The sequence below is a fragment of the Nestor notabilis genome, unplaced genomic scaffold (assembly GCF_000696875.1).
Source record: "Nestor notabilis isolate BGI_N333 unplaced genomic scaffold, ASM69687v1 scaffold14022, whole genome shotgun sequence".
In the NCBI taxonomy this organism is placed as follows: Eukaryota; Metazoa; Chordata; class Aves; order Psittaciformes; family Psittacidae; genus Nestor; species Nestor notabilis.
In genome coordinates this window covers 1-11,606 of record NW_009917085.1, presented here as the reverse complement: position 1 = coordinate 11,606, position 11,606 = coordinate 1, and the positions used below count along the sequence as shown (strand labels likewise).

Below are 11,606 nucleotides of genomic sequence, written 5' to 3'. Positions count from 1 at the left end.
TGTAAATTACCTCTGCTTGAGCCAGGTAGCCCAGCAACAAGCATCCTGCATCAGACAAAAATGAAACGAGTCACAAATGAAAGTCAATCAGCCAAAAGTCTCCAGAAATACGTTTTCCTATCCAGAAAGAGCCTACATTGAAAAATGAGGTTTGGTGGAGACAGCTAATTCCAGGTGTCTCTGTAGCCTTTCTTTTCCCTTTATAGTTTAAAACTCTGGCATGAGTCCATTTTATAGGCTCAGAGGACTTTTTTTCCCCAACAAAGCTTCACCCTTCTATGGCAGCTGAGCCTCAGAAGTGCACTTTGCTTCCAAAATTATGTCAGATAAAGGTGCTGCTGCCTCTAGTATAGTAATATCCCAGCACTGCTGAGCTGGCTGAAAGCAAAATTGAATGGAAAAGCAGTACAACAGTGTGTGGCATTACACTATCAGTCTTTTTAAAGCTGTAAAGATTAATATTTAGCTTTCTGGTAAAGATATAAATAAAACACACTTCTCATACCTAGTGTGGATTATACTGTACATAGCCTTAATTAGGCCAAAGTCTTCCGCAGTGTGAAACACGTATTAAGCAGGCTCCCAGGGCAGGCTTCTACACTGAAACACCAGCTTTTTAGCTACTAGGATTCCTCTGGCTTCACACAAATTACACAAGGGAAGAATAAGACAAAGACATGGCCCAAATGCTGTCACTGTCTTTTGGACTATGGATGCTACAAGCATTGCTTACTGGGCAATGGGCTTCCTCTTTACAAGAGGTACACACGCATGTGAGGATGACCAGCAGCATATGTGAGGAGCAGCCTCTCTCTTTCAGATGAAGACAAGAGCAATAGCAGGAGCTTCTCCTCTGCACTGTTTCTCAGACCTGGAGGAAACTGCAGGAAACTGAATCCTGCAGTAAGTGCCTGTGAACTGGCTTGTGCCATTATCAGGGTCAGATCACTTCCTCCTGGGTTACTCACCGACAGTAAAGGCAAAAACATGAAATTCCCTATGATCAAGTATTTATAATCATTCCAGAGGGATTTATCTCTCCACCTGCTCAATGATATAGTATGGATTAAAAACCCTATTGATATCTATGTTTATGTTTAGGAAGCAGCTTCATGGTGCTCTGTATTTAAGTCTGATTTCCTCTAAGCATTTTATCTGCCCAGCTGGCCTCTGGCTGCAGAGGGGACACTGACCAGGCTAATTAGTAAATAAACTACTTTGGTAACTCGCCATTGTTTTCCCAGTAAATTCCATTCCCTGGTTCATGCGCAGCTGCCCAGAGTAGGAGAGGAAAGTGGCTGAACCCCAGTGCTGTCTCTGAGCACACTCTGCCATGAGCCTGCTACAGATGGGAACCCAAGGCCTGGGACAGGGCCTTGGTCAAGGTCACACACGAAGGCTGAAAATCAGGGATCTGGTCCATGTTTTTCAAGGATGATGCAACTTCCCTCCAGTCTACCCTTGAGCTAACTTACATTCTACCCACAGAAACCTCTGTAACTTCAGAGGTGACTTCTGTCTGTCATTTGCGTACCCACAGCTACACATTATTAGAATTCCTGATATTTATATTAAACGTTAATGAGTTTATCTCACAGCATCCAACAGCGTACACCATTATTGTCATCCTGTAAGGCTCAGCTGTAAAATTATATCCTGAATGTGATTCCAATGTGCTCTGGGAAAAACAACTATGCTTTTGTAGGAAAATATGGATTTCAGGATTCCAAAGCAAAAATCCTGAGAGAGAACAAAGACCAGCTCCAGGATGCCTTCCCCTGTGTTTGACACATACTGCTATGAAGGTCTGGTTTCCAAAACCTAAGGAGCACTGCATATACCACTTTGGAGTGATAATACTTCAAGAAGACATTGTAACGCAGCTGAAATAGCTCAATGCTACAGCTGTAACTTAAGCTGTTCCCATCTATTCCTGCCATCGCGACTGGTACAGTTTGCACTCTGTAGCATGTCTTACTCATAGTAGCGTAACTTAACCAGGACTTTGATTCAACTTTTTTTATGAAACATGCAAAACGTCAAATTGGAATTACAATGAATTAAGTACTAAAGTGTCCGTGGCGCAAGAAAATCAGCATCTTACAGCAACACGCTGAGGATTTTGTGAAACAAAGCAGGTAAAAATATATTTAACTCAGTTCTTGAATGTTGTACGGATGCATCCACAGCCCAAAGGAAATTCCCAACAATTACATGGCAACAGTGCCATCTTGAGGTCACCAGAGAACTAAAGAGGAAAGCTGCAGGATTGCTCTGAAGGTGTTTTACTTTTAAATGCAGAAATTACTTGTTCCATCTGTACATTCCAAGAGGGCGAAAAGCCCAAACCTCTGAAGGCATTTTCTTAACTTGGCCTTGTTAAAAGCAAAGCATTTGCAAACACCAGCCATCCACAACACTGCTTTTCCTGACCCATTCATTAGTACTTTATGTTCTTGGTTGCTTGCTTTCCTCCCTCCACTAACTGGTACCTGCATTTTGAGGATGCCAAAGCCCACAGCTAATTCTTGCATTCTACATATTTCTTTCAGATTAGACAAGCCCACTGCATCCTGCAGCCTTGGATGTTCCATGGGCTGTACAACGCACATCCCCATGAGAGCCAGTAGGACTGCATTGCAGGTTTTCTGGTTGAGGCCCAGAAGAGAAAGATCTGAGTGCACAAACGTGATGAGAAAGCAGGGATTTACCCTCTAAACACATCTGAGAGCTGCTCTGGCTCTGCAGAGCTGCCAGACACTTCCACCACACCGAGCACTGGCTCATGACCACTAGAACAGTGGTAGTTTTACACTAGCAACCAAAATGGTCATATTCTAACTTTTAAGCAAAGATTGTGGAGAAAAGAGTAACCACTAGGCAAGCAATTATGATAAGCTCTGCTGGGTGGTTAAGAATCTAATAGAGTAGAACTACTGCTTGGTGACACAAGTAGTTGTCCATCAGCAAATATGTCACAATTAATATTTCGAATAAGATTCTTTCTTCATGTAAAAAACCCCTACTTAGAATACATCCTTAGCTGTAGAGATAGATGTGTAGATAACATTCATGGCCCAATAAGGAAACAAGTGTTTTGAAAATGAGCTGTTCTCTAAGAATGTATGTTTTAGGGCACTTCAGACCAGAGATATAAAATATACAAACTAGATGCCAGGCATTACAGTGCCAAAGGATTGTTTTAAATTCATGAGTCATTTAGTTCATTAAACTTACACCAGCTTAAGCAAGCAGCTCCTACTCTGGCAGAGAGTTGTGAAGGGAAACATGGAGATACCTCATAGGCTTTACCAAAGTAAGGATTTTCTATTGAAAGAACAATTGCCCCTCCTCAAAATAGAGGTGTAACACTCTGGATGGTGTCCCATCCAGGACAGCAGTCTCAGGGGATTCGTTTATAACTGATTTCAAAGCAAAATGAATAAGGTCTTGATGATCTTAAAGGTCTTTTCTAACCTAGTTGGTTCTACGAAGGTACTATTTAAAATGCTATGCCCTGAAGCAGGCCTTTCAGGAGCTGATGGACAAGGCCTCCAGTTACCCAGGCAGAAAGGAATATGAACTCCTCAATTACACGAAGCTGATCCATGCCACTTATCAGTCAGACATTAAACTACAAGTAGCCTGCTTTGATAGGTCACCCACTTAGTAGAAAGAGACAACACAAAAATCTCCTTTTGCTCTTTTGATAGTTAAAAAACAATTGCAAGTGCAGACAAAAAGCCACTGATTTTCTACATATACAAAATACACTTCTCTTATTAAGTCCTGTATGTTACATACAGCATCGTTTTAACCCACTGATTGTGAATCTCGCTACATTTTTTATCTAAAAAGCTTTTCACATCAGGTTTAAAAACTTCTGATTTACAATATTTGTTTATATTTCAGAAGAGTAATGGATGGCAAACAGGAGGACCAAATATTTTTTCCTTAATACAGTTCACTCAGTTTGCTTGATTTGGTATGAAAACTGCCTTTTTCATAACATAATCTCTTTTGCTTTGTTCATGAACTACCTATTGTAGACCAAGAGCTTGTACAACAGCTGTTAAAATAAACTTTCAGGAGGTTCCTGCTTAAAGAGGGAGGCACAAGTAGCTTCCAGAACATTTAATCAATTTTTAGAAGTTAAATACTTTACACCTGTGTTATAGTTTCAGCGCATGCCCAAGATTTGCCTGCTCTTCAGTTGATAGTTCTTTTCCAGTTCAGCCAGTGCTTGAGCCCGCAGATTAGCAGCATACAGACGTTTTTTGATATCAGAGCATTTCCCTTTGGAAAGGGGATGGTTTTCCAAATTAACAGGAGTCCCAGCATTCTCTTCACTTCCAAAGTGTACTTTCTTCTTGGTTTTAGGGAAGGGCAGCAGCAGCGCGTTATCTTAGAAGTCAAAACATAAAGACTGAATTTAGTGCATCTTTCAGCATCTCTTGCTTAGCTCATATTTTTTAAGCCTTTTACCCATTTTGCTATCTACATATGGCTTTAACTGAGCTAATTAAATGCATTTCATAGCAACAATTCTTTTCCATTCTTTCCTTCCAGCAGTAACATAATCCAGCTCCAAAGGGAAATAGAGAATGGGGATCCCAGCTATGAAACACCTTCATTTCCTTTGTAGCAGGGGCAGACCCAACCTGCCCTTCCTACGTTACCCACATTGTTCTAGCTCTATCCTTGTATTAAGCCAGTGGGGTACAAACTAGGCTCTGACTTGATGAATAGTGAGTTTTGGTGCATTTAAGATGATAAAAGTTAATTTCGCTGCAGCCTCCGGAAGAGGAATTTTCATGTTATAGCTCTGCTTTGGCTGTACAGACCTGCCACAGTGAAAAGGCAGTTAGCTTAGCTTGTTTTTAATGACTCAGGATACAGAAAACTACCATTAAAAGCCATTAAAACATCTGAGTTCCTTCTCATAAGAGCCAAGTTCACAAAGCTCAGCTTAAGGGGTGGGGGTTTCATTTTATTTTTAATCAAAGGTCTAACTACCCTAATCTTAACACTGCTGTAGCCTTAATTTTCAAAGCATTAGGCTAGAGCAAAGGTGCAATAAGCAAGGGAACAGGGCCAAACTGAAGAGGGTAGTGAATGTTTCAGCACTTTATAGTTTTGTATCAGTAAACTATATCTGTTTTAACATTAAAGCCTTCCCTGAGAATCAGAAAATCCCTGCAAAAAAATAGGGTAGTGTCTAGGACACTGTCTTAGAATCCAAGATTTTTGGTTTGCCATTTTCCCGTGAAGTGAACCACACACTGAGTTTGAGGAGAAATTAGGGATCCAAGATGTGTGATGAGTTCTGGAAAACAATACTATTTGAACAACTGAAGACAATGGACACAAGTGATGTTGATAATGCACTGGAGAAACAGTTCATTCGTATCAGAACAGGGAGACTTTCTGAAACAGTATTCGTGTGGAGTGAAGAGCAGCAAACATTGTGACAAGTGTTTAATCAAGTGATCTACAGATATTGCAAGATTTGGTCAGTCTTTTAATAAATATAGTCACTTTTCCATGTTACCCAGCTTAAGGTATTAACTGCTTGAAGTGATTCAAAAATTAATATCCCTGTTAAGGTCAAAATACCTTGTAAAGGCGTGGGAGATGCAGAAGAGAACTAAATACTGAAGCTCACTGACACCTTCAGTCATCCAGTATTAGAGGCAACATCAGAAAAACCCAAGGCAAGCTTATTTTTCATATTCATTTTTGTACCAAAGTCAGACAATATGTTGAGAAAGGTGGAATTCTCAAAATTGACAGGGATGTTACAAATAGCTCTAGTACCACTAACTGCTGCTGGCATTTAACTTGTGTTCTTGAATGCTGCAATAGGCATTTGAACTTCAGTTTTATTTGTATTTGAGGCTGAGAGGTGCTTATCTTGCTTTATCTGACCAAAATTAAATGAAGATGTTATTGCTGCATGTTAAAGGGTGTTCATGTTTCTTTGTTTTAGAGCACTACTTAGGACCCAGCCATTTAATATTCTACCAGTATCTCAAAATGCATTGAGATACTTGAATTATTCTTACTATTAGAAGATGGGTGCAATGAGGAGATGATACAATATCTTGTAATAGTGAGGACTGAACAACTGAGGCCAAAGTGGATGTCAGATACTGATGGCATAACAAATACTATAAGAGAGATTAGACTACAGCTAGTCAGGAAGCACTACAGCACATTTTTAAAGCCCCCCCTTCAGGGTGTTAAAAACCAGAGTACGACAGTAATAGTTTGCTCTCTTTAGATGCCAAGATCTTTAGATCTTGTATGATACACCAATCACAGCTGAGTCACTTGCAGGAAGTATTGTTTCCCACCAAATTTTTGGAAGCTGAAGAGATTAAAAACATCAAATTTTATTACCTGTATCAAAAGTCTATGAAAAAAAACCATCCATGAGTAAAATAATTGCAGCTCTGAGAAAAGGTTGGGTTACAAGCCAGCACTCCTGTTAGCTTACAACAAGAATCTAGTTTTTCAAAGCAGCACAAGAGTGCAGTGCTGACAGTGGTAGCTCATGCTCATGGTTGAGCATCATCCACTAAGTCTTTTTGCAAAGCAGAAAATCAAAAGTCTCTTCCCAACAACGCGGAGATACTGGGGTTTGTATTGCTACAATAGGACTAAGTACAGCATACTGAGCATCAGAGGTATTCTTCTCATCATTCCAGCCTACATTTATCAGTGCCAGCGGCTTCGTGTGTATTTTCATACCTGGACCATCTGCACAGGCTAACATCTTCTGCTCTTTGTAGACATTGTAGCTCCTCATCAGGTTTTCAGCTCTGTTTTCAAAGAGAGAAGTTTAAGCTTTTTGTCCTGAGATTGTAGAGTTTCTGCTATAGGCAGTTCTAGGTTAGTAAGATACCTGGCAAGTTTGTCCTCTGCCAGTCTCTCACGAACACAGAGTTCCCGTTCTCTCTCTGGAAGTAGAAATACAGTAGTTAATGTGTAAATGTCAACATTAGAAGTCATTGTGCATGACGGATTTTCTCGCAGGAAAAGACAGTAGTTATGGGTGCATCTGACAGGCTGTATTTCTGCATTTATGGCTCTAAAACAAAGGTAACTGCAGATACATCTTTATCAATGCACTGGTAAAGCACTAGGCAAGCACTCCGAAATGCTAGGCAGGTCTTTTTCCCCTTCTCCAAAATGCTTTGATTCAGTTATGACTAAATGCCCAGTTTACAGCAGCAGCAGCTGTTATTCAGGCATAGAAAATAATTTGTATTGTTAAACTCTGTATTACAGAGTGTACTGCATATGCAAAGAGGTATTTCGGGAAATTCCAGTGCCCGAGGACCAGTTACCTATACAGTTTCACTGGTAAGCTACCTGTAGGGTGCAGCTTTCGTAACAGCAGTTTGCTTACTCGAGTATGTTTTGCTCCAACATCAGGCTGGCCTTAGGTTACATACTAGTACAGACAATGTTAGCTTACACAGTGGGTGAAAAGCAACATACACTGCGCAGTGCAGAATATACCCAGACCCTTTTCTCCTGTATACTTTCCTAGCTGCCACTCCTGTTTAATCTTCCCAAGCCAGACTTCTATACCCAAACTGCCAATTATATCTTAGTAACTTGAAGCAAGAACTAGTCTAGATAAACCCAGGCATTCTTGGTTTAGTCTTCAAACAGGAATCTAGTAGTGAATGTCAGACTACAATAGACTAGTGCATTAAAATGAGGGGTTTTAAAGCCATCTACCTTTCCTTCCTCTACACTTTCTCTTCCGAATCAGAACCCCACTGCCACCCCCTCCCAAAGTGGAATATCATACGCTCCAAACGTTGCTCTCTCTCCTTAATGGCTTGTTCTCGCTCCTGTAGTTGCTGTTCCTTCCGCTTCAGCTCATTCACTGCAGCATCTGAGTACTGCAGCCTTTCTGGCTCCCATGATCTCCAGCCTCTTTTATCTGGGTTTTGTCTTTGTTCTTCTGCCACTAAGTCTGCTATCAAGGGGTGCTGCAGAATATCTTCAACAGAAGGTCTGCAATAATCCTGAAGGGAAGACAATTACCAACAGGTTCCATCTGTAACCAAGAAACATTAAGGCCAGGGATTCCCAAGCAAGACCCACTACAGGTGGAAATCAGCTGAGCTGCTATACAGCGAAGGAGAAGTTGGGGAAAAATGGAATTAGGAAGAGGTAGCACAAACAGATGACAAAAGCCAAGGGAGAAGGCTGTTACCAGCCCTCAGATCCAGGGGCTACAAATCTGGCTCTCCTAGCCCAGGGTCTCACTCCTTTCAGGGGCAAGCTATATGGTGGCCATATAAAGCAAACCCCAAAAGGAAGACAAACCAAGCCCTCCAACTTTCAAACACACTGGAACCATTCTAACCCTAAAGTTATAAGGTCTTAAGTATGCTGTCAGGAAATTCTATAGAAGACAATATTGAGACAGCCTTTTGGCATCCTGAACGTAACACTTGAGCTGCTACCTTTGTTTAATGGACTCGAAGCACAATTCCTCCTTCCCCTACAAGTGATGTTGCCAGTGACAAGGTGATAGCAACAGTACTTCAGATCAGTTTCTTTTGTAACTGAGAAGGAAAACTAGTATGTCAGTACCGGTTCAAGTTCTAGGTGGAAAAGTAATTGATTCTTACCTTTACATTCAGCATCTCCTTGAGAAGTTCATTCAGCTGCTCTGAGTAACGATATGGTATTCGTCTGAATTTCCCTTCCCTTATCTTTTCTGCCAACTCCTTTTGGCTGCAAGCTCTAAATGGAGGCCTGAAAAAGAACATTTCTCTTGGTTTCTTTCACTAATTTTAGTGACTTATTTTCATTTAAATAAAAGAATCAGACTAAGAAAAAAAAGCTGCAATCAAAGGCTTGTTTTGACTACCTAATGTCAAGACCAGTATAGACATAAAAATCCAGGACTAGTTTCTAAAGCCTTTATGATTTCATCTCTACAAATTTTAATCATACACGTTAATGGCTGTGATTCTACATTCATTACCACACTACTATACTTACGAGAGAGCACATAATTCATACAGGAGACATCCTAGAGACCAGATGTCAGATTTTTCATTGTATGACATATAGTTCATTTGTTCCTAAAGAAAGAGAACAATCTTTGGTTTATTAGTTAAGACATTGTTCTACTATTGCAGGATAATCAGCTACTCTTCAAACCCGAATTAAACCATTATTTACCAGGGTTACTTTTGAGATTCCATCTTAATCTCCACAGCTACTCCTAGTAGTAGGATTTTAACAAGTTGTGGCAGTGCTATACTGTAGAAGACTGAAGTGTTGCACCAATCTGTAGTTGATACAGCTCCATATTTCAGTCAATGTTAATCTTTCCCACACAAGATGCACTGTACTAGGGAAGTAACTCCTTGCTCATTTCCACAAGTTAAAATCCTACCATCAAGAGGTAATTTAGTAAGCTTTTTACTTTAACACTATGAAACAAAAGCATTCAAGCTTCCCTGTTCCTTTTCAGAAGCAACATACTCCAACATCTCTCTAACATTCCAGGAACATATCATCAAAACTTATACAGTGAAGTGCAACTATTAACTCTATCAAAACCTCCTAAGCATTCATGGACTGAGACCGACACCGCAGAAAACAGATCTTGGAGGCACAAAAGGGGAGATGAGGCACAGAAAGGAGGTCTTACTGGAGACATGTAATATGGAGTTCCAACAAACGTTTTGGCAAAGCTGGTGTCATGGTGCAATATTCTTGCCAGTCCAAAATCCCCAAGTTTCACATTCTGCTTGCTATCTAGAAAGACATTTGCTGGTTTTAGGTCACGGTGCACGGTGACTCCACCATCACTCCGCCTGTGACATTCCTTCAAGGCCAGTGTCAGTTGAGTCAGTACTCTGAGAACAAAGCTTTCTTCCAAGTAATGCCTGAAAGACAATCACATTGTTTAACCAAGGTATTCTCTGAGCATACATTATTTTTAAGCAGTTGCTGCCAGTCTTAGTGTGGCAGCAACTTTTTAATACTCCCGTGACAAAACATCATGGAATCAAACCAGCACCTTCACAGAAACCTAACAGCAACAAGCATCTAAAAACAGAAATTAAAAAGGAAAATCACTCCAAATATGTTGGAAGACATCTAGACTTTTGCTGCAGAACCCCTGTGATGTTTCTTTCCTCTCCTCACAAACATGTAACATTTCCATTGCTTATAGCATAAATACCAACTTGATGCTTTTGTGATGAGAGCTGTTCCTTTGATCACTTGACAACAGTGTATTGCCAGCTGTTTATAATGAGCAACACAGAACAACAACAGTCAGGACAGGACTGATTTTTAGTATAACCTTCCTCAAATGGAAACACTGATGTTTGGGGGCAGCTGCTATACCATTTTAGACTAGTCTTACAAAGTGACACATGGGATGCTATGTACTTAAGAATGTGAAAACTGATATTATACTTAACTAGGCTGCTGAGTCTAAGTCAGACCAAGGTGAAGTCTTACCAACTTGGTGTCTTCACAAGTTTTATGTGCCTGCACATAAAGTAGTTTTTAACACTCTTCCCTTTCATATATCCTGCTGTTCTAACAAAAATAGGGTACGAGTGGTTTAACTGATGGGCAAGCCAAAAGAACCGACAGATCAAGCGCGTATTTGTAACAGCTATGACTTGCTGGTTTCTGTTTTCCACCCCGTGCATAGCATTGCAGCCAGAAACCCTTCAACAGCTTCTGCCACAGAGGAGAGCTCAGGTTTTTTGCCACTTCAGTATAAACATCTGATCAGGTGGCGCAGTCATGAGCACAATTCCCACCAGTGTTACAATCTTGTACAAAACCTTTCACATTGCAGAGGAGTTGGTAGGTCCAAAGGATTAAACCTTTCCAGAAGTTAGTAACGACACACTTTTCTTTAGATTGCCTGAGATATTTCATACAGTCAGAGAATGGTTTGGGTTGGAAAGGACCTTGAGATCATCCAGTTCCAACCCCTGCCACGGGCAGGGACACCTTCCACTAGAGCAGGTTGCTCCAAGCCCCTGTGTCCAACCTGGCCTTGAACACTGCCAGGGATGGGGCAGCCACAGCTTCTCTGGGCACCCTGTGCCAGCGCCTCAGCACCCTCACAGGGAAGAGCTTCTGCCTTAGATCTAACCTGAACTTCCCCTGGTTCAGTTTGAACCCATCACCCCTTGTCCTGTCGCGACAGGCGATATTTCAAGCCAGGCACTGCGAAACTGCCCCAGACAGATTCCACACACCTCTCTCTCGTGCACTTCGCTATCAAGCTAGCCAGGTCACCGCCATCGCAGTACTCCATCACGATGTACAGGGTTGTGCTGCTTTTGTCGATGATCCGATCGTAATACCGGACGATATTGGGATGCTTCAGCTCGCGGAGCAAATTCACTTCCGAAACAAGCATTTGCTTCTCTGCCTCCGACATCGTGCCATAGTCAAGCTCCTTCCACACCAAGATCTAGGGAGGGGAAAGCGACCCTTAGGGAGCGCCTTGCACACAAAACAGTGTGTTCCGCGGGCGGAACAGGGGCTCCCAACGCCTCACCTTGCCGTCGGCCTTGCGGCGCACCTTGCGG

The 11,606-nt window shown here is 41.5% G+C and overlaps 1 protein-coding gene across 1 annotated transcript; it reads right to left on the bottom strand.

Annotated features, from left to right (window-relative positions):
- Positions 1-4,098: 4,098 nt before the first annotated feature.
- On the bottom strand, positions 4,099-11,599 carry NEK2 (NIMA-related kinase 2). The gene is made up of 9 exons (XM_010024925.1): positions 11,576-11,599; positions 11,271-11,488; positions 9,692-9,929; positions 9,034-9,116; positions 8,658-8,784; positions 7,826-8,045; positions 6,908-6,962; positions 6,754-6,824; positions 4,099-4,404 (listed from the first exon to the last, which is right to left on the bottom strand). Exons 2-9 carry the CDS (start codon positions 11,453-11,455, stop codon positions 4,181-4,183), a joined length of 1,203 nt encoding a protein of 400 aa, XP_010023227.1. The 5' UTR covers positions 11,456-11,488; positions 11,576-11,599; the 3' UTR covers positions 4,099-4,180.
- Positions 11,600-11,606: the final 7 nt, after the last annotated feature.